Source organism: Myotis yumanensis, unplaced genomic scaffold (genome assembly GCF_028538775.1).
Source record: "Myotis yumanensis isolate MYYU_CA2020_CCGP unplaced genomic scaffold, mMyoYum1.0.hap1 SCAF_3, whole genome shotgun sequence".
NCBI lineage: Eukaryota > Metazoa > Chordata > Mammalia > Chiroptera > Vespertilionidae > Myotis > Myotis yumanensis.
In genome coordinates, this window is record NW_027223754.1 from 121,172,157 (window position 1) to 121,195,211 (window position 23,055).

At 50.9% G+C, this 23,055-nt stretch overlaps 1 protein-coding gene across 9 annotated transcripts in view; it reads right to left on the reverse strand.

The window, feature by feature from the left end:
* Window positions 1-23,055, reverse strand: part of IQSEC3 (IQ motif and Sec7 domain ArfGEF 3) — a 112,469-nt gene that overhangs the window by 8,922 nt on the left and 80,492 nt on the right. For all 9 annotated transcript variants that reach the window (XM_070409519.1, XM_070409518.1, XM_070409517.1 and 6 more), the window contains 7 exons: window positions 13,530-13,652; window positions 12,864-13,030; window positions 7,467-7,606; window positions 6,177-6,302; window positions 4,141-4,240; window positions 3,836-3,997; window positions 534-626 (listed from right to left, as the gene is read on the reverse strand). In XM_070409519.1, coding sequence (XP_070265620.1) covers window positions 534-626; window positions 3,836-3,997; window positions 4,141-4,240; window positions 6,177-6,302; window positions 7,467-7,606; window positions 12,864-13,030; window positions 13,530-13,652 — 911 coding nt within the window. The remainder of the gene's footprint in view (window positions 1-533; window positions 627-3,835; window positions 3,998-4,140; window positions 4,241-6,176; window positions 6,303-7,466; window positions 7,607-12,863; window positions 13,031-13,529; window positions 13,653-23,055) is intronic.

Sequence of the window (23,055 nt, forward strand, 5' to 3'; positions counted from 1 at the left end):
GGTTTAATTCTCATGCCACCTCTCCTAATTCTTTTTCCTTTGGGACTGTGAAGGTGGAGTAATTCTTCCCTGAAGGTGGGGGTGAGGGGAGAGCAAGGTGTGGGTAGGTAGAGGTGTCAGTGGGAGGAAGGAAGCAGACCTAGGAGCATGGCCAATGGGGGTATAAAGCCGAGAGCTGGCTTCATTAGTCTGGAGTGAATAATTCAACACCCCATGAACCAGCAGTCTTCCGAGAGCCTGGGTGTGTGAGGGCAGAAGGTGTCCTCACTCGGGCCTGACTCCCCATGGTGGGCAGCAGGTGGACGCCGGGCCCTGGGCAGTCTCTCTCATTCCTCCTCACTCCCACTATGAAGGCCCCATGAGAGGAAGCCTGGAGCTCCTCAGCAGGGAGAAATGGCCATGGAAATGAGCACTTCCCTCATCCCCAATCCCCCAGGAACCCACGCCCAGGGGCGGTAAGTGGCCTCCATGCCCTCCCTGGCCCAGCCATCCAGGCCTGGGGTCTGAAACTCCAGAGCAGGGCCAAGGCTCACCTGTAGGCGATCCCTGCTTCAACTGCGGATCCACCTGGGCTCCTCCAGACTTGAAGGAGCGTGTCTTTGCTCCCTGCTGCTTCTCCAGCTCCCCTAGGGAATGGAGAGGCTCATGAACAGAGAGAAACCCTAACCTCAACCACAAGAAAAGAAAATGAAGAAGCAGAGAGAGCAGGATGAGAACGAATCCTTGACACATGCTACAAAAGGTGGGCAGCAGGGTCTGGCACCCCACTTCATGGCAATTACTACCCTCTGGAGCCTCAGTTTCTTCATCTGTATATGGGGATGAAATATCTGCTTGACTGTAGAAGAGGTTAAGAAGAGGAAGGTGGGCTGTGTGGGTTTGAATCCTGGTTCTGATACATTCTGTGTCACTTTAGGCAAGTTACTGAACTCCTCCATGCTTCACCTGAGGGATAGCAGTGCCCAGTTCAAAGCATCATTAAGGGGATTTATACGAGGAAATATATTAAGGCACTTAGAACAAGACCTGGCGGTGGCAAGTGCTCAGTAAATATCTTTCATTACAGTGTGTAAGATCACTTGGCAAGCAGACTTTGGTGACGTCTAGCCTGCCCGCCATGCTCCCCAGGGCTCGGAGCCCCCAGCCTGCGGTGCTTCCACAGTGTTTTCTGAGTCTCCGCGGAGAGACCCACGTGCCCGGGGAGGAGGGGGTCTGTCAGTGCTGCACAGCCCGCATGGCCAGGGCATCTGTCTTGGTACTCAAGTGAGTCTTGGTATTCAATTTCAATTTTTCTCTCTAGACTGTAAACCTGTTCCTCCTTGTTCTCTGGGTGCTGCTAGAGAACTGCCAGTTACCATCCTTGGAGATTTGACAGTCATTATTAAATCACTCCAGCTTCTCTCTTCCAGGAGACACAACTCAAGTTTCTTTTATTAAAGCTATTCTCCTGGGTCCCATTTCCTGCCTCTCTGGTTGTCTATAATCCAGGGACACAGACTGCAAAGCCCCGAACCAAGACCATTTGTCCTGATTGCCTGAATCACAGCATCAATCAATACGAAATACTGTTACTGAACTGAGCTTCGTTCCTCTCCCCGCAGAGGGGCTTTCTCAGCTTTGGGGAAATCGGTGCTCAGTAAGCAGTAGCTGTGGCTGATTTTCATTTCCTCCTTTCTCCCTGCCTCCCTGCCTCCCTGCCCAGCCCTGCATCTTCCCTCAACTCGCCTTTCCTTCCTCCTCATCTGAAGAATCAGAGCTAGATGTCTCTCCTTAAGTCCCTTCCCTCTAGACAGCAGGAGAGGATATTCAGCTCCTGGCATACAGATTCTGGCGATGTCTACGCCTTTGTACTCTGGGGAGATACACGATGGGCTGCTCGCAGGCAGATGGGAAAAGGTGTCTCTCCCAGCAAGGCTGGTGCCCATGGGCCCACTGTGGCTCCTCGGGGCTGTGTGGAGCCACCTGTGACATTTTGATGATGAGAGAAGTGAAGCCATTTCAGGGTTTGTCCTCGAGAATGTTCAAGATCAACGGCCGAAGTAGCATCTCTGAACATGCAGCCCAGGCCTCTTTATTTATTTATTTATTTTTATTTTTTTATTTTAAAAAATATATTTTATTGATTTTCCACAGAGAGGAAGGGAGAGAGATAGAGAGCCAGAAACATCGATCAGCTGCCTCCTGCACATCCCCCACTGGGGATGTGCCCGCAACCAAGGTACATGCCCTTGACCGGAATCGAACCTGGGACCCTCCAGTCCGCAGGCCGACGCTCTATCCACTGAGCCAAACCAGTTTCGGCGCCCAGGCCTCTTTAAAGAGTCTGTTGGTTACACTGTGAGCTCCAGCATTGCAATGGAGTGCAGAAAGGGAATTTACACACCCTCCCTCCACCCAGTGACTCCAGTTATATAGTCTGGTCTAGGGCGGTTTTCTTGTTTTAACTTGATTTAGTTATGGTTGTTTTCTTAGGAAATTGTCAACAAAACCTCTGTTCTCCCTCCCAGAGTGGAAAGTACCTCAAAATCAGACAAATGCAAATTCCAGCTCCTCTGCTTTTAATATGCATGACCTTGGACATATCCCCTTAACGTCTCTGTCTTATCAGGCAAATGGGGACAATGCACCCACTGTGCAGCATCCGTGTGAGGATTAGCGGAACATAAGAAACTGTCTGGCACATAGTAGGTGATCCCAAACACTGATTAAAAAGCAATACTATGTAATACAGCTCTGGCTCAAAAACTTCCACTGCCTCTCCTGTTGTGTAGATTTTTATGATTTTATTTTAATCCTCACTAGAGGATATGTTTATTGATTTTGAGAGAGAGAGAGAGAGAGAGAGAGAGAGAGAGGAGAAACATTGATTGGTTGCCTCCCTTACTAGTGATTGAAACCACAACCTAGGAATGTGCCCTGACTGGGAATCAAACCTGCAACCTTTTGGTGTATAGGACAGTGTTCCACCCAACTGAGCTACCAAGCCAGGGTAGATTTTTATGATTTTAGAAATACTTTTCAACTAAGTGGCTGTATAAGGCAGACCTGAAGTTTAGTTTTATTTCTGTTTTACTTTCTGAATCCATTCTTGTCTGAAAGGCTACCTGAAGCCACAGCAGTGCTTCAACAGTAAAAGCTTGCAAATGGACACAAGTAAAAAAGCAACCAGTAAAGCAGAGTCCCATGTGTTCTAACCGCCTGAACTGGAACAGTCAAGAACCAAGGCTTTCCTTAGAGGGACGGAAAGACCAAGCGAGGGGCAGTCGGAGAACCAGCCTGGCTCTTCTAAACACGCCATGAAAAACCAGGTGGGACGACTATTTGAGATGAAAACAGACGAAAGAAATGAAACAACCAGATGTAGTGTGTGAACCTGGACTGGATCCAGGGGAAGAGGTTGAACAGGGAATTTGATGGGAGAGAAGCTGGGTCCCGGACCTCTTTGGTTTACAGGCTGCCTTGGCCAGCTCGCTCAGTGTCCCGCCCAAACAGGGAGTTCTCACTTCCAAGGGGCGCATCTGCTGCCCCACCGCCTGGCCAGGTGCACACACACACACACACACACACACACACACACGTACGCAGCTCTGGCCGACCTCGCTTTACCCGAGAAGAAACAGAAGAGCAGTGCAGCCACACGGAGCTGTGATGTGCAGTGGGCCGGGGAGGGTTCAGGACGGCAGGAGGGGCCTTGGCTCACCCCACACTCAGTCCAAAGTGGGGGAAGGAGGTAGAACATGTCTGTCTCCAAGCCCACTCTGTCCCTTGCCGACTGGGAGCTGGCCCGCCCTCCCTGCCGACCACCTCAGAAAGCCTGGGTTGACTGTGTCCTTACACTCTCTCCGGATCTGCTCCAGTTCCGTCACCTCCGCGATGGACTCCTTCAGGTCCTCCACAAACTTCTGCATCTCGTCTGAGCCCAGGGCACAGAAATGCAGCACCTGCTTCTTCTCAGAGCCCGAGAGCGGGGTCGCCAGGGTGATGCCATGAGAGTAATCTGGAAACCAGACCCAGGCCCATGGGCCGTGAGCAGCAGCAGGCGAGGCTGGAGTCAGCCGGCATGCTTGCCACCCCCTCCCTACAGCCCTCAACTCCCCCCAACCATCCTCTGCGGCATCTCGGGGTCCCACAGAGACTCACACTCATTCTCAAAGAGGTGGAACTGCATGCCCAGCAGGCCCACCGACTTGCAGAAGGTGTATGTGGAGGAGCTCTTCTTCTTTGGGCAAAGCTTGAGGATCTGTCAGGAGAGGGAGACAGAGATGCACTGGCGGGTGTTCACATGCGTGTGCCCGGATGCATGGGCCCCCAGGACAGCCCTGAACACACAAACAGATGCACGCAAAGATACATGCACACACATACACACTTATGTACTTAGGATAGATTCACACACGTACATATACATCTACATGTACACACACACACATATCCACGTATATAAACACTCCCTGCATCAAAATGTGTGTGTGTGTGTGTGTGTGTGTGTGTTTACTGCCTAAGACCCTCCAGTGGCTATTCCCTCTGCACTTAGAAGAAGCCAAGCCACACTTCCTGCCCCACTGATCTGGTCCCTGCCTTACTCTGGCTTATGCTCAAGCCACACTCTCGCCCTTTCTGTAGCTTGAACAGGGCAGGCTCAGTCCACCGCAGGCCCTTTGCTCATGCTATTTCCTTTCCACAGCTCTCCCTGCAGCTGTCTGCACAGCTGGGTTACTCTCATTACTTAGATCTGAAATGAAATGTGTCTCCTTAGAGATGCCTTCCTTGAGCATCCTACCTAAAAAACCAACAAAATAAACAAACAAAGAAGTCCTCCTGAGCCTATCACCTGTTTTATTTCTTCATAGCACCTTCCTCTCAATTTGGTATTATCTTCTTTATTTGTCTTCTTAATTATTTTTTTAAATCTTTCTTCTCTACTAAAATGAAAACTCTGTAAGCCAGTTGCTCAATACACAAAATATTGAGCTGGACTCTGGGGACACAGGAGAATGGGAGACAGAGAGCCCTGCCCTCAGGATGCTTATTGGCGGAGGAGGATCAGCTGGGTCAATAATGCACAATAAGCAAAAAAAGGTGAAGAAATGGATAAATAAGGTAATTTCAGAAACTGAGAAGTGTTTTGAAGAAAATGAAATAGAGTAAGGATTAGACAGTGGCTGGCAGGTTCCCTTGCTAGGTGGGCAGGGAGGGCCTGTGTAAGGAGGTGATGCTCGAACTGAACGCAGGGAGGGTGGTGGCACAGGTCCGGGAGGTGGGGTGAGGGGAGGAGCTTTTCAAGCAGATGGAGCAGCAAGAACAAAGGCCAGTGATGGAATGAGCCCCGCCCATGAGAGGCAGCCTTCGGGGCCCAAGGTGCCAGAGCAGCCAGGGAAGAGAGAGGGGGGGCATGAGGTCAGAGGTCAGAGGTCCTGGAGGGCCGTGGGACTTCCTTCTCCTGCACCAGAAGCCAGAGTCAGGTCTGAAGCATGGCAGACAGGCCTGATCTGCACTCTGGAAGGACCACTCCTGGCTGTGGCAGATGGGTCCTGCGTGTGAGCATTAGATTTGGGATAGTTTTAGATTTAGTGCCAACACAACTCATGGATAGAGGGGATGTGGGGATTGAAGGAAAGACAGAAACCAAATCCTGTTCACCACTGTTGGCACTTACAACAATGCCTGCACACAGTGGGCACTCATTGAACATGTGTGGAATGGATACCTGGCTTCAAAGACCAAAGAATGAGTACCATACAGATGTAGGTGCACTCGCACACACACACGCACACACACACCAGCATCCCTTCAGGCCCAGGGACAGCACATGCCCCGCTGAGGTCCACCGCCCAGCACTGTACACCCTGGCTGTGGGACATGAAGTGCATCCCTTTACCCTGCCTGCCCCAGGCTTCCGCTAAATGGAGAGAAGGAGGATCAGAATCTAGTTCATTTCCACTGTGACCGGGGAAATGATTTAACCTCTCGCTGCCTCGGTTTCATAACTTATAAGGTAGAAATGATCCTATCCACCTGAGCTACCTCACACCCACAAAGTGAAAATGCCACGAACAAGGTATATCAGCCACTAAGCACACAGCACTCGGTGTGAAATCTGGGAGGCCCTTTCCGCTCCTCTCTGGGGTCCCTGCTGAGGCTGAGCAGGGCAGAGGAGCCCTGGGCTGGTTGCTCACCACCAGCAGGTCGTTGAAGAGGAACACCTCCCTCTGATGTGCGGCCTGCTTCTGCAGCTTGTTCACGTCTGTCACCTCAAAGAGCCGGCTGCAGCAGACCAGGCGGCGATGGGGCACTGACAGCACCTGGAGAGGGGCACGTGCTCAGCAGGAGCCGCCCAGAGCTCACGGCCCTCCCCGCCCCACAGCACCCATTTCCCAGCAGATGGAGGGCCAGGGCTCTATTACAGGCCCGAGCTGACCCTAAACCCCCTCTCTCCTCACTGGGTCCTTTCCCCTTCATCACGTTTCTTAGGGAGCAAGGCTGGGGTGAAGGGCTCTGTATGCTGGAGTAAATGAGGAAGGAAAGGGATGGGAAAGACAGTTGATAAGCACTGTCAGACTGTTCATATCCAGTCACTGTCAACTGTTTCCCTCCAAGACCTTCTTCAGGGCACCCCATGTCCCAGGCTGTGGCCTGTAGGATAGCACCCCACCCCTTTCCACTGCACACCTAAACGCAAGTGTGCAAGAGGGAGGGGACTATAGGGACACCTTGAATCTGCTCCAGGGTGCAAAACTATCCACTCCAGTGGCATCTGCAGATCAGAGAGACGCTAAAACCTCAGCATATAGGCTCTGGGCAGAATAGGGCTCTCCCTGCACAGACTGGGCAGCGGACCCAGTGCACAGCCTCACAAGGTCCCTGAAGTGCCCCCCAGTAATCGAGGGAGGAGGAACTGGAGACAGATCCCAGAACTGACTCCACACCCTTTGTATTTATGGCATAAAGAGCCCCCGCTGGCATGTAAGTAGAGCAGTAAACTACAGAGAACTGCAAAACCACAACATAAAAATCACTGCAAAACCACAACATATTTCCTGTGACCCCAGTGGTTCAAGACACCACAGTCCAAGCCTACGTTAGCCTATTCTCTGTCTATCCAGTAGGACCAGCTAGGCATGCCCAGGATCCACCCCTTCCTAAACCTCCCTATTTAGCCATCCAGATGCTTCAACCCTAGAGCACTGGGCAGTCTGCCCTACATCTCACCTCTCTCTCTCCTGCTGCAGCAGCTGGAGCAAGAGGCAATGACACAAGGAAAAAAAGAGGGTGCAGTCTACGAGACCCAGCAGGGACTCAGTAACTACTAAGTGCAAGAGTAAGGGAAGAGTGTTCTTGAACGGCAAGGAGGAGAATGGGAGGAGATGTCAGGAAGAAAGAAATGAGAGGAGAGGTGATGAGGGAGCTTAGCAGACACAGGAGAGGGTGTGATCCCCCAGGGGTACTGTTCTACAGCGGGCACTTACTGTCTTCATGCCCACGATGGACTTCTCCACCTTGGTGACATACGTGACATGGTCCTCATTAGACTTGAGCTCTTTCTGCTGTATCCTTTCGTAGATGCCCACCACCAGCTCCCTGGGGATGTCTGCGCCATCATCCACACCTGCGGTGAGGGAAAGGAGGTGGGGAGGTGGAGGAGGGGGGCGTCAGAGGCTTGGAGCCAGAGAGGGGAAGCCCTCTTCCAGACTGATGCCCTTAAAGGGTAGCCTTGATTTTGCCCTGTCCCTGCTCCAAAGCCTTCAATGGCTGGCACCCATATCCATTACATTAAGGACAAACTCCTTAGCCAGACACCAGAACTGCTATAATAGGGCCCCACATTTCCAGCCTCACCTGGAATGAGGCAATGAGGCAAGGTCCTGCTGTTCCAGAACCTGCACTCCCACCTCCCAGGCCTTTTCCCTCCTCTCCAAATGCAGCCTCCCTGTTCCTGCCATGTGCCTTGCTTCTGCAGTCCACCTCCCCTCCCCCATCCACCATGAGAGCATCTTGAAGGCTAATGTTCTGTCTTGTTTCCTTTAGAATTTCCCCCCTCCCGGGCTTTCCCCTCCCTTCCAATAGGGAGAATGGTGCTCAGTGATTAGTTGTTGAATGGGTGACAAGATTCTTCCCTCACTGGGAAGGTGGAGGTAGTTAGACATCGAATGACAGAGGCAGCCCTGTGTGCAATGCAGGTCAGGAGACCCTGTACCCATCTCCTACTTCACAGTAATGGTAAAACTCTGGTAACAAACATTTCTAACAGGAAATATATCAACATGAAAACATATTTCTTTTTTTTTAATATATATTTTATTGATGTTTTACAGAGAAGAAGGGAGAGAGATAGAGAGCTAGAAACATCGATGAGAGAGAAACATCAATCAGCTGCCTCCTGCACACCTCCCACCGGGGATGTACCTGCAGCCAAGGTACATGCCCTTGACCGGAATCGAACCCAGGACCCTTCAGTCCGCAGGCCAATGCTCTATCCACTGAGCCAAACCAGCCAGGGTGAAAACATATTTCTTTAGAAGCAGAAACAGATGCAATAAAAAATTCTACTTTTTCCAAATCTTTAATAACACCACACTTCTTTGATAAGAGGAAAAAATTGAAAATTAATCTACTTCAGCAAGTGTCCTTAAAGGAGTTTTCCTACAACTGAGAGGACATTCACCTTCTATGAGCAATTCTCTGTATTGACCCTGTTTCTTCCATATCTGTATCTGGTCCTTAAAGGTGGGCTAATGGGCCATGCAGCACCCCTGGGGGCCTGAAAGGAATGTGGCTGCTGCAAGACAAAGCAGGGATCAAGACAGAATACACAGGGGCCCCCAGGTAAAGATGGAAGGTTGTACATCTTCTCTTTCTGAATATTCTTGTACAAACAAATTTTTAAAAGAGGCTACACCCACAAAGATGAAGAGGAGGGGGAAGAGGCGATGGCACCATGGGGTCTGGAAGGCAGATGAAGGAGTGACTGGATTGGCAAACCTAAGAAAGTGGACACGAAAGCACCACAGAACCTAGAAGGGCTCTAGAGTTGGCAGCAATAAGATCACTTAAAGTGGAGGTGAAGGTGGGCTGAAAACAGGAAAATAGGTTGAAAATCGAGAAAACATTTAGATTTTCCTATCCCTTCCACTACAGCAGAACACTGAAGGTTAATCCTCTGAAAGGGATGAACCAGGAACTCTGGGTTGCAAGTTCCTCCTTAAGCCCAGCCAAAGGGGGGAGTCTGTGCTGAAAACTGGGGGGTAAAACTGATGTCTATATATTAAAAGATCCCCTCAACCCTATTCATCCACAAAGATCTCAGAATGTTGGCAGCCAGACTCATAGCCTTTGGACAACAGATGGGACATTTCTCTCCAACCAGCACAAGAGAAAACATCTAAAGGTACTGCAGTAGGGGTCCCCCAATGAAACAGCTCAACTAAAGCACCCTATGATTAGTCCACCATTCAGCAGCCCGCCTGTACTCACAGAATATTTAATCAGCTGTTTAGTGGCTCACTCTTAAATATAAATGGACAACCATTCATCAACTATATATGAGAAAGAAGTATGGGAAAGCAGAAAACAGAAGCCAGAAGAAGTAGAGGCAAGCAGGAAGAAACTGAAACAAGCAAATAAAAATATATCATTAATGTCTTCAGAGATATATAAGAAGATATTGCATCTACAAAACAAGAATATAATGCTATGGAGGAAGAACATTTAGAGAACAAAAAAGGAGTTATTTAAAATGAAAAGTATGACAACAGAAACGGAAAACTTAGTAAGAGACTTGAAAGGTAAGGATATCTTCAAGAAAGTCAACTAGAAGACAAAGATGGCAGGTAGAAAACTATAAACATTAAAAGATCAAAGTATGAGATCTAACATCTGAGTAATAAGAATTCCAGAAAAAGAGGACAGAGAAAATGGATGGTGAAATGAGCAAATACAATATTTAGAAAACTTCCCACAAGTGGAGGGCTTGTGTTTCTAGATTGAAGAAACAACACAGTGCCTAGTACAATAGATTTAAAACACACGCACACACACACACACACACACACACACACCCCACAAGGTACACCTTCATGAAAATTCAGAACAGAAAGGACAAAGAGAAGAACCTATAACTTTTCAGAGAGAGCAAGAAAAAATAATAGCAAAAGGTCAGGAATTGGAATGGCAGTGTTAGCATTGTCAGTTAAAGGACACATATATAATACCTTAATCAATAAAGAAAAAAAATTTTAAAAGTTTCTTATGGAATAAAAATAAAGCTGCTTTCTAGAAATGTCAATTTCTGTTCTTAATAGTTCCTCATTGGAAGGGGACTTACTGGGAGTCTAACATCACTGTCATCTCTGATTTTTAAAACAATCCCAATAAAAATATAATCTGAGAGAGAGAGAAAAAAGACAATGGAGCAACGCCTTCAAAATTCAGCGTTTAATGTTTCCAATCTGTAATCCTATTCCCAAGCAGATTGCCAATCAAGAGTGAAGATAGAAGCCCGGCTGGCATGGCTCGGTGGTTGAGCATCAACATATGAACCAGGAGGTCATGGTTTGATTCCCAGCCAGGGCACATACCTGGGTTGTGGGTTCAATCTCCAGTGTGGGGCATGCAGGAGGCAGCCGATCAATGATTCACTCTCTGCATTGATGCTTCTATCTCTCTCTCCCTCTCCCTTCCTCTATGAAATCAATGAAAATATATTTTTTAAAAAAGTGTTGGAGTTAATCCTATTTACTTAAAAAAAAGAGTAAAGATAGAAAAAGATATACTAGTATTCAGACATACAAGTTCTCAAAAAGTTTGCCACCAGTGTACCTTTTTTCTGGGGGAAAAAAGTGTACCTTTTCTCTCTCAAAGAGGAAGCTATGAAATCTAGGCAACAGAAATCTAACACAGGAGCAAGGTGAGGATCCCCAGACGATGGTGAAAAGAGATATCAGAATGACAGCCGTGCAGCTGTCCAGACTAGAACAGAACTAGAGGCCCCAGGAGACACAGCTCCCAGAATATGAAACTCAGGGAATATCTGCTGGGGCTCAATGTGTTTAGAGGAACTTGACACTTGAGGTGAAGAGTTTGGAGATGAATTAATGGCAGGTACACGAAGAGCTAAACAAATGGACAAAGAATACAAGTATTCACTCCAAGGAAAATAGAAATAGAAAGGATTTGTAATCATTATATACTTCAAAACTCAGCTTTGTATTGTGTTTACTCAGCTTTGGGTTGTGTTTAATATAAACAATGACATCACAAATATGATGCTACAAATGATGCATGGGGTTGTGACATAATTTTAGTGGGAATGGGTTAGTGAAGGTAAATGAAAGAGGGCTAACTCCTTTTATTCCACTGTATGTCTGAATGTTTATGAACCTGTCAAATTCATATGCTGAAATCCTAATGCCCAAAGGTATTAGGGGCAGGGCCTTCAGAAGGTGCTTAAGGCACGAGGCTGGAGTTCTCATGAACGGTATCAGTGCACCTATGAGAGAGACCCCACAGACTCCCTTGCTCCTTCCACCTGCGAGGACACAGCGAGAAGCATCAGCTAGAACCAGGGCGTGGGTTCTCACCAGACACTGAGTCTGCTTGTGCCTTGACCTTGGACTTCCAGTCTCCAGAACTGTGAGAAATAAGTCTGTTGTTTGTAATCCACCCAGACTGTGGTATTTTGTTTTAGCAGCCTGAACAGACTAAGACAGAAATTAATAGATAACACTTAAAATTTTTTCTAAAATGAATAAGTAGCAGAGTGTGAAAGAAACCGCATACCAAAATATATGTACTGTGTAATCCCGTTCATATGAAATTCCAGAACTGGCACAACTTGGCAATGGTGATGGGAGGTCAGAGGAGTTGTTACTCAAGGGCAGGGGTATTGAATGGAACAGAACATCGGAGAATGTTCCGAGGTGAGGACAGTGATCTATATTTAGATCTGGGTGTGATTACATAGCTGTACAGGAATATAAACATTCATAAAGATTTTAGATTTACTGGTATAAGCCTTACAGTATGCATTTTTTACCAATAAAAAAAGGAATAAGGAAAAAGAAGCAGAAGGAAGCATGTGCTTTAATGATATAGAGCAGTGGTCGGCAAACTGCGGCCCCTTAAGTGTGGCTCTTCCACAAAATACCACGTGCGTTGAAACTTTGTGGCCACACTCAAGGGGCCAAAGAGCCGCATGTGGCTCGGGAGCCGCAGTTTGCCGACCACTGACATACAGGAAACACAAGAAAGAGGGGGAAATGACAGTGGTTGCCCCTAAGGAAGGAGAGTGGCGATAGGAGCAGGGACTGATATTTTTAGTAAGCCTTGTAGAATTATTTGACTTTATTAAATTATGTTTGTGCATAACTTTTATTTTTAAAATGCTAAAAAAAAGAAAAAATCAATTGTGCGCCCACCAGACCCTGCCAGGTAGGGTACCGCATCAGTTAGAAGAGGACTTGGCTGGCAGATGCCATTCCCGATCTGCAGGGCTGACTTAAACGGACCCAAGGCCGAAGAGACCTCAGAAGCTATGAAGTGGGAAGGGCTGGTGCCACCTAGGCAGTAGCTTTGGTGCCAGGGGCTTAGAGGTCAACCAATGGAGGACAGTCCATGCAGGGCAAGGGACATTGCCCACGGGCCCTTGCTGCTTGGTACAGGGCAGTGGCAGTGCCTCCTGGAAACTCCCCAGTGCCTGGCATGCAGGCAACTTTCCCTGCTATGCATGACCAGGCCCAGAGAGCAGCGTCCAGTGCCCTTGGCTGCTGAGTGACAATCTACAATTGGGCTCAGACTCACAGAATTAATACTGAGCAGGACAGGCGGGAGCAGTGGCCTCATCCACCCTACTGCCCCCACCTCCTCACCTCGAAGGTTTCGGATGAAATCCTCCAGCATCATCTTCCGGTCAGGCTTAATGTTGGGGCTGTACATGTCGGTGTTGAGGAGGATGATGGCGAAGGCCAGGATGAAGATGGTGTCAGGGTTGTGGAATTGCTGCACCACCTCGGGGTTGCACATGCAGTAGCGCTGGCTGTGGTGGGGGACACAGAGCGGGGGCTGAGGCCTCTCCCCAACCTTCCCTCCAGCAAGGGGGACTGTGGGGGCAGGAATTAGGCTCTCTGCAGGCCTTAGGTCCGGGCAGCTCCCTTCCCCTCGCCCCCCGCCCCCCACCCCACAGCCCCTCACACCCCGCAGCCTGGTCCTCTTCCCCTCTGAGGGGACAGGGCAGGTGTCAAACAGCCACAGATCCCACCACACCAACCTTGCACTGATGTTCATTAAAGATTTGCTTGTTGTGGGATGAGTGAAATGCACGCAGGCCCCGAGAGTCCAGCGCTGTTCCAGCTTGGAGAGCTCGAGGGCTCTATCCCTTTTCTCTCCCTTCCTCCTTTCTATCTAGCCCACCTCTCCCACCTCACCAGGAGGGCTTCTCCCAGCCCCCAGGCCCACAGCAGCTCTCCTTCCCCACCCAACCTCCCCAGGTGTGTGTTCTGAAGTGTATGAGGGAGGGGCTGCAGAGGGGGTCCTACCTGAAGGCCTCTATCAGCCGCTCCACCTTCTGGGCCTCCCCCTGCACGCGGATGTGCGCCTGGAACTTGCGCAGGGCCTCGTCCAGCTCCATGCCCGAGAAGTCCATCTCATCCACCACGCAGCTGAGGCGGCGGGAGGAGGACATGAGGAAAGGTTGGCCCCACACTCCCCCTTCGCACTGGAGCTGAGAAAGGTGCAGCCACCAGTGGCTGGAGGACCCCACCCTGCTGGGGTGAGGGAGCCACTTTGCTCCCTGGGACCTCCCAGGCCTTACTCACCCTGAGGGGCTCCCTTTAATAACCTGAGACGCTTTCCCAGACCTTCATCTAACACAATGGTCTGTGAGGCAGATGGCTGACTGTTGTCTCCACTTCACAGCTAAGAACCTGAGGCCCAGAGAGGGCAGCAGGTTGCCCAAGGCCACAGAGCTAGGAAGAGGCTGAACCTCCAAAGCCCAGGTCCTTTCTTCTCAAACTCAGAGCGTCTCAGACGCAGATGAAGGTTTAAGACATGCAATTCACTCTCCTAGTCTTCAGAGACCTGCTGGGAGCGTGCATGTCTCCCTCGCTTCCTCTTCCAGGTCCCATTGGGGTTTCTGGTGAGGGGACCCTCTCCTGCACCGCCCTCCCATGCGCTCCCAGGTCCTTCCTTTGCAGCCAAGGAGCCCCAGCGCTCAGGGGAGCTGTGGCCACTGGGAGGAAATGATATATCATCTTAATGTGGGAGGGGACAGTGTGGAAAGCACAGCCACCCTGGGCCTGGGCCCCGCACTGAATCTTTTGTGACTTTAGTTCACAGACTCACCACTTGGAGCCTCAGTTTCTTCTGAGAAGAAGGAGGTCAGAGTCCTGCTCCCCAAGGGCCCCCCCATCTCTTAATGCCACCTCTAACCTTGGAGAGTTTGCCTCTGATGTTCCCCTTAGGTGTGTGGGAGAGGAGGAAGTGAGGGGGGGCACGTGCCAATCACCCCCATGAGGCAGTCTCATCTTTTGACTTGGGCTGCTCCTGGGGTCATGCCTCCTGTCCACTGGGTCATGCTTGTCCTCTTTTGGGGAGCCTGTCCCCTGGGCTGTGAGAGCAAGGCGGGAATCTAGGCCTGGCTCAGCGCAGACCTAATTCTCCTTGAGCTTACACATGCTAACAAGGCTCTTGGAGCTGATTCTTCCACTTCGGCACCCATGCTCTACTCCAATCCTCTCTCCCGATCATTCTATACCCAGCCCCTCGCTGCCCTCTGGAGGTGAGCAGCCCTCTCTCTGCTCCCACAGCCCCTGGAGACCCAGCCACAGGGTCAGGACCCCAGGCATCAATGTCCCCTCACTGCTGTCTGCCAGTCCATGGCGGGCTCGAGTCCAGTGTGTGGCTCAGGGCCCAGCATGCCAAAGGGCTCAGGAGAGTGGCTGCCTGAGCGGAGGGATGAGCCCTGAGCAGACACCACTCCCACCATCATCCTGGCTCCGGTGTTGAGTCTGATGTTTGTGCAGAGATCCCGCCTACCCCGGCTCTGCTGTCAATGTTTAGGAGAAAGAAAGGGGAGATGCCCACGTGGTGGTGGTCATGGATTGGCTCCCCCCACTCCTTTCAGGGGAACCAAAGGGAAGAGAGCACCAAGGACTTCCCCAGAGGGAAGGGCTGGTAGGGGCTGTCCTTCCCCCACCCTCTAGGGCAAGGAGGATGGCCATCTCACGCTGGGAGCCTGTCCTCAGCTTGGTCAAACCCAGCCTTCTCTCAGGCTTGTCCATCTGGATAGTGAGTCAGAGGGTGGGGCTGGGAGCGGGAGGCAAGAATTTGGCCCAAGCATGAGAACTGGCAACGTCAGTGTCTGAGCATTTGAGACGGACAACTGGGTAGTAGGCCCTCCAGGTTCAGCCTGATTTCTTGGCAGCTCTTGTTGTCTCCTCCCTGATCCCTACCCAGTGGAACGTGAGCTCTGAGATCAGCATCATGGGGCCCACATCTGCATGTCCCTGTAGCCCCGCCTGGTCAGGTGTTATAAATCCAGCACGATTGAGCCATACAGGGATGCCGCTGTCAGGAAGAGGCGAACCAGACAGGACAGGGAGGGAGGAATAGAAGGGAGGAGACAGAGATACAGAGGACACAGAGTCAGTGAGAGAGACAGAGAGAACAAGGAGTGAGATGCAGAGGGAGAGAGACACACAAAGAGAGGCAAGGAGATGAAGAGAGAGAGAGACAGACAAGGGGGAGAGAGAGAACAAGAGAAAAACAAAAGCAAGGGGAGAAAAAGAGGGGGAGGGGGATGAAGGCGGGGGGAGGGAGGCAGGAGAGGTGGAGGTGGAGGAGGAAGAGGAGACAACGACAGGACAAGACAGAGGCAATGAGGGGAGGAAAACAGCAAAGACGGGACCTGGTGGGCCTCGGTGTGAAGTGGCAGTGGGTGGGGGACAGGGGGGCGGGACACATTGCAGCCTCTCTCGCCAGGGACTCCCATCCTGACTCTTGCAAGGCCAAGGGGAAGGGCACTGAACCCCAGCTTGGCCAACCCTGCCTGTGGGGCCTGCCTCCCTGGTGGACCCCAGAATGGCCCCTGGCTCCCCTGGTCTGGCATCTGGGTGCCCCCCAGGACCACTTGTCCCTGTGGTCCATCTACCTACTCCTCACCCGGCCCTGACCTCTCTCTGCAGGCCTCTGAGGTCCTGGCACAGTGCACCCCTCACAGTGTCCCCTCCAGAGCCTCTGTGCATGTGTCCTCTGGTACCCCACTCTGGTCCAGGCCTCACCCCTGAGGAGGAGGGTGGGTGCCCAGAGGCCCAGGCACTGTGCGCAGTGGACAGAGGAGGCGGTGGAGCAGCTGGGAGAGGGTGGGATCTGCTCAGCCAAGCACGATGGCCTAGTTTCCAGCCCTTCACTCAGGTGACACGAAGCCGGCTCACTCGCTCTCAGGGCTGCAGCTAAAAGCTCCGGTAATGAGCCCAGAGCCTGCGAGTCAAGGACTGGGACAGAGACGCAGCTGGTGGAAACACCAGCCACGATGGGGAGCGCTACATAAATCAGTCACTGCCACGGGGATGATGACTTCAGAAGACACCTGGGCCGTGGGGCAGACAGTCTCTGTATCTCACACCTTTGAAAACCCCGCGGAAGGAGGCTTGTTAAATGTCAATCCCTGAACCCTACCCCAGATCTACCGACTAGAATATCTGGAGGCAAGGCCTGGGAATCAGCATCCTTCAAAGATTCTTTAAAAATTAAAACTAATAGCTGAGCTGAGTGCACGGGTAGGGGGATCTGGCCCATGTAGAAGCTTTTAAAATGTGAGTCCAGCAACTCACAGGCCAACAGGCAGCAGCTCGTGGGGGCACATGTGTCCCCATCAGTTCTCAGGGGCTGCCTTTGCAGTGGGGGTGCTGAGGGGGGACGATGGAGGTACAGACAGAGGCAGTCCCCACCACACAGACATTCATGCTTCCTCCCTGCCGCTGCCTCCACGGGGCCGCAGTGGTTAATGGGTAGCTCGTGTCCTGGCATTCTCGGATCCCAGGGGGGGAAATATCAGTGTTTTCTGCGAAACCCCCAGATGGCAGCAAGAAGCCGTGCTGCAGGGGGGAAAGGCGCTATTACCTCCAGCAGACAAACGTTTTCCTCTCTGCGGAGCTGGCGTGGGGCCAGGTGACCTCCCAATCTGACAATCTCTGACAAGGACTCAGCCAGTCTCTATGGCTCTGCAGAAGCTCTGGGATGGCAGGAGAGGCACCATTTCCGGCTGGCTTTGGAATACAGCTCAGGATGACTACTTCTCCCCACGCCTCCCAGAGAACCATCACTTGCCTTCCTGGTGGGCCTGTGCCTCCTGGGGCAGGTGGCTGTGCTCTCTAACAACCCTGCTCTGGTGGGACCTCACCTCTGGGGTCTCTGTCATCCTGGGATTGCCCATAATCCTCGCCCGTCCCCACAGTTTGATTGCTTTCTCACCTCCAAAGTAGAAGCGTGGGCCTGCACCTTGACTTCTGCTATCTCTCCTCTCCTCTCACCTTTTCCATCACTTCTCTTATTTTGCAGTATCTATCAGCACTTAGAATCTCCCTCTCCCTGTCCTCTTTGCCACCCTCGAATTCTTGTGAGGAGCAGATTGTTGACAGTTTTCCAAATCCATTCTGCTGCCTCCACCCAGGACAACCAACTACCACTTCTTCTCTTAGATCATCTTTAAGGTGGAAAATATCACATGTTTCTGGGTGGTATTTTTTGATGTATGATCTCCCCATTTTACAGAAGGCAAAACTGAGACCCCAAAGAGGCTTGCTCCATGCTCCCACCACTAGGAAGAGCAGGTGTCTGGCTTCCTGCTTGTGAGCCTCTCCGCACCCCTGGGCCCTTTCCACTTCACAGGGGGTCCTAACACTAGTGGAGAAGCGCCTCTGTGCTCTCACTTACTGAGCACTGCTCTCAGTGCCTCACTAAGTGCACAATGACAATCTCCTCAATCCTGTGCGATGTTAATTATCCTGTCATTTTTATTACATACAGGAAAGTGACGCTCATAGGAGAGCTGGCATCTAATTCCTCGCCAGCATCTCCAGGGCCAGGCAAACCTGCCCCTCCCCCTCCCGATGTCTGATGCTAATGTGTCTCTCCCTTGGGGCTGCTCCCTTACCCAGGTGCCTGATGGGAGCTATGACGGGACCAGGGGGGACAACTGGCCACAGCCATAGAGTCATGTGTGAGGAGCCACTTCTCATGCAGTCAGCATGAGGCTGTGTGACTACCCTGCAGTTTCAGAGCTCGCTTGGGCACACAGCCCCACTGCAGGGGCTAAATCCTTGCCCTCCCACCTTCCCCTTTCTGGTCTGCCCTCCATCTTTCCCTCACTCCCTTCTTCTCCCCTCTCTCCCTCCCTCAGTCCTTCCCTCTTTTCCTTCCCTTCCTTCCAACAAATATGCATTGAGTGTCTCCTGTGTGCCAGACACTGTGCTAAGGACCTGATGTAAGTGCAGACAACACAAACACAGATCCTGTCCTGATGAAAGAAACAAATGGAGTTTGAAATAATTATTTCATTATAATTGTGATCAGTCGTATGTAGGTAAAGACAGGTTCCATGAGAGGACGAAGGAGACATATTTTATACTGGTGTGTTCAGAAAGGCCTCCTTGAGGACATGACATTTGAGCTGAGATTGGAAGATGAGTAGGAGCTGACCAAGGGAAGAGGAGGGTGGGAGAGAGCTTGGAGGCAGAGTGGGGAAAGCACATGCCAAGGCCCTGCGGTAGGAAAGAAGTCTCAAGGACCTAGAAAGGGTCAATGCGGCTGCAATGTGGAGAGTAAAGGGGAGAATGGAGAATGGAGAATGGCAGACTGTGGGGCTGGGAAGATGGGCAGGGGCCCGACCGGTTAAGAGCTCTGTGAGTTGCAAGAAGGATTTTGGAGTTTATACTGAACGCTATAGGAGACAATGGAAGGGTATGATCAGAGGTCTGATAAGATCCAGTTTGCTGTAAGAAGGCTTCTCTGGCTGTTGGGAAGAGAATGAACAGCAAAAGGAGGGCAGGGAACCAAGAACAAGGGAGGGGCTCAGCTAGGACACTACTGCAGAGGTCTGAGTTAGAGAGGGTAGAGTTTGGGCTGAGGCGGAAGCAGGGGAGACACGCTGAATGGACAACCTGAGATACATCGTAGAGGCAGAACAGATGCACCAGGTGATGGAGGGGATGTGGGAAGTGAGGGAACAGGAGTCAATGATGAGTCTCAGCTCTGGCTTGGCACCCGGGGGCCTGTTGCTCATTTTTTAGGATGAGTTGATGACAGGGTGACACAGATGCTGGAGGAGACAGGGAGTTTTGGACACATTAAGTTTGAGATGTTCTTTCATACAGTATCAATTTTCCCCTCTCTACTAGATTCTCATTAGTAAATTATTTTATTTTCTATTTTACAAATTAAAGCCCTGCTTTGACCCTTCTTTGCTCTCTAGAAACTACTCTTTTCTCTATTCCTCTTTAGAGCCGAACTTCCAGAAGGCGTCCCTTCCATGCTGTCTCCACTTTCTCAACCCCATTCACTTTCGCCCGGCTCCAGCCACGCTCCTACCCACAGTATTCCACTAACACTTCTCTTGTCAGGGCCGCCGTGCTGCCATGTCCAATGGCACCAACTTCTGTCCACGTTCCACCAGCCTCTTGGCAGCATCAACATGGTTAATCACTCCATTCTTAAAACACTCCTCTCTTGCTTCCACCATACCACCCTCCCTCAGGTTACTCTTTCCTCTCTATGGGCCGAAGCTCTAACCATCTAGCAGCACCAGCCAGGGCGTAACCAGCCCCCTTTTGAGTCCTGCCTGCTGTCTGAATCTGGGTGCTCTTGTCTGAATGACAGTCATGGGCAGTACTCACATGGCCAGAGGTTGTGCTAGCATCTCTTGCAGAGAAGTCAGGTTGTATATGTTTTATGTTTTACTTGGTATTTATTATTTTAACTTGTTCCAGTAAATATTTGACAATGTCTGATTTCAGGAATTCTTCAGATTAAAGTCCCAAACTCAGCATTCCCCTCCCCCCAAAACTGAAACTACATGCACGTTATTTAGTATAATTTGCACATATCACTGTACTGTACACAAACATATTCATATCAAAGACTGAGTGTTCTGAATTCTCAACAGCTCGGGAGGCTGTCCACTGGGATCTGGCCTCTTCGTCCCTCTACACTGCCACCAGGCCCTGCTTCGCCATGCCTCTGGCTGCACCGACTCCTACCCTCCCCAAGGCCACTGCTGAGATTTAGGGCATCATTTCCCTCCACAGCGTGACTGCAATAGCCTCCTAACCAGACTCGTTGCCTCCAAATAATCTCCCAGAACAATCCTGCTAGGACATCATTTGGCCCTGTCACTCCTCTGCTTGCGTTTTGTCACGGGTTTCCCACATCACTTGTAGAAACCCGAGTTTCTCAGCAAAGCAAGCCAGGCCCTGTTAGCTTCCCAGCTTCCCCTGCCCCTTCGGCATACTGGCACCATCTCACTATCATGCCTCCACACTTTTGCACACACTGCTCTTCCTTCCTGCCACCCAACCCCAACCTTGCAGTCTCCGCTTAATTGTCAGTCTCTCCAGGAGTACTCCTCCACCACCACTGGGCCCTGGGCACGCCTTCTGTCTACCACCGCAGTTGTGCCCATGTCCTAACATTTAGCTGCCCGTCTTCCCACCAGGCTACGTGCTCCTGCAGGAGGAGGCAGTGCTCTGAATCTCGGCATCCCTGTCCAAATATGAATCCAACAAACACTTGTAAGATGAGTGAATGAGTAAGAGACCAACTGAGTGAAAGAACAAGACCTCGAGCAACATGATCAGCTGGGGAAGGAGTTCAGTGGCCTGCACCTTTGGAAGCTCTGCCCTGTGACCCAGGATGGCTGGGCTCACCGGCTTGCTGTGCAAAATCATCTGCAGCTGATCTGACAGTTGAAAAAGCTGCCAGGGAAATGGCCCCGTGGGTTCCATACGGCAGGCAGTGCGGCAGAGTGGAGTGTAGGTCCTTCCCTCCCCCGTCAGCTGCACATGCAAGTGAGTGAGTGATGATAGGGCACCGGGGGCAATTAGAGGGCTTCCCGCAGAGCTTGTCTGGACCTGCCTCGCAGGTGCTGCTGATGGGCGGTGCGGTGGGAGTAGTGCGGGGCTCCTTCTGGGCAGGCCTCCCTCGCCTGTGGGTATCTGCAGGGGCTGCAGCAAGTAGCCCACAAGAGGGGGGGGACCTCAGCACAGATGTCCCCTGCACCTGTGTAAAGAGGTACAGTCATACATAAAATGGCTCAGCCCTGATCTATGCGTGGAATCAGGAATCAGTTTGTGTTACAGGGAGATCCACATGATGTGTGATCAAAAATGATTTCTTTTTTAAAAATATGTATTTATTCATTTCAGAGAGGAAGGGAGAGGAAAAGAGAGAGATAGAAACACCCATGATGAGAGGGAATCATTGATTGGTTGCCTCCTGCATGTCCCCCATAGGGGATTGAGCCAGAAACCCAGGCATGTGCCCTTGACCAGAGTCAAACTTGGCACCCTTCAGTCCACAGGCCGACACTCTATCCATTGAGCCAAACCAGCCAGGGCAAAAATGATTTCTTTTTTAATGACAGCAAGACAGTGTCTGACAGACAAAGGAACTGGTTGGGAGCTGAAACTAGGTAATGACAGCAGAACAGACAGCAGAGATCTGGCAGGTGAGGCGCAGGCCGAGGCGGGGAGGAGCTGCCTGAGCTGCAGACCTGGACCTGCGCTCCCGGTGGAGACTGCTTTCAGGTTCCAGGATGAGGGTGGGAAACGAATCCACCCACAGCCACGGATGCAGGAACCCTGGTTTTATTTCTGCAGTTCTTGGCTCACACAATTCAATTAAAAATATCCCCATCCACAGAGAGTTATTTCTGTTAACGGAACTCACAACGTGCCCAACAAAGGTCAAGGCTCTTTGGGAAAGTGCGATGTGGCTAAGGAAATGGAGCAGAAGGAAGGGGACGCAGGAGGATCTGCCGTGCTCCTGGTGATGACACGAGGACAAAGAAAATCGTTTGAGGGGCCTCAGAAGAGATGGCTGCCAGTGACACCTTGAGGATTCAGGAACCAGAACTCAGTATAAACTATCCAAACACATTGGAAGCCAGTGTGGATGCCTGAGATGATTTCCCTTTTGCTGGGCCTGGCAGCATCTGTTTGCCAGTCGCTCTCAGACTTGAGTGGGCATCAGAATCACCTGGTGGGCTTATTAACACACAAATTGCTGCCCCCAGAGTTTCGGATGCACTGGGTCTGGGTGGAGTCTGAGAACTGATGTTGCTGACAAGTGTCCGGGGCTGCTGCTGTTCTGGGGAACACACTTTGAGAACCACTGCTCTATGCCAGTCACAGTGGGAGGAATGAGAAGCCAGGCCTTCGGTGTCAGATGCCCTTGGGTTTGAATCTTGTTTCTATCAGTTAGCTGTTCGATCACTTAGTCGCTCTGTGCCTCAGTTTCCCCACTTGTAGAATGGAGCTGATACCTATAACACCTCAGGGGCAGGGTGGTTATGAGTTTTAAGGGAGTTCCTGGTATATAACAGAGCTTAATAAAGGTAGTTTCCATTACGTACCTGGAGACCAAGTGTGAACTGACATGCCAGGTGACTAAGTGGACTTGAAGTTCCTTCCCTCTAGCATAGGCATTAAGACCCCTCCCCTCAACAGCAATTCACTCTGCCTGAAATTACACCATCAGACATTCATCCACTGACCCTTTAAAATATACGTATACCAGAAAGAGGAAACTGAATCTAGCTCAGACTTCTTGAGATTTATGAATCAATTTTTCGGCTCTGCTTTCTTCTCAGATGAGAGGGTCGGAGCATAGCAAATAAAGGTGAGTCAATGGACAGTACCTGATTCCATTCAATTCTCTGCCACTGGCCATGGGACTAGTCATTTCCTCTCTCTGGGTCTCAATTTCCACCTGGTAAAATGAGGGGGCTGGACTACCTGACCATGCAAGGGGTCTTCTGGTACAACGAGTCACACCTGGGTGTGACGGGGA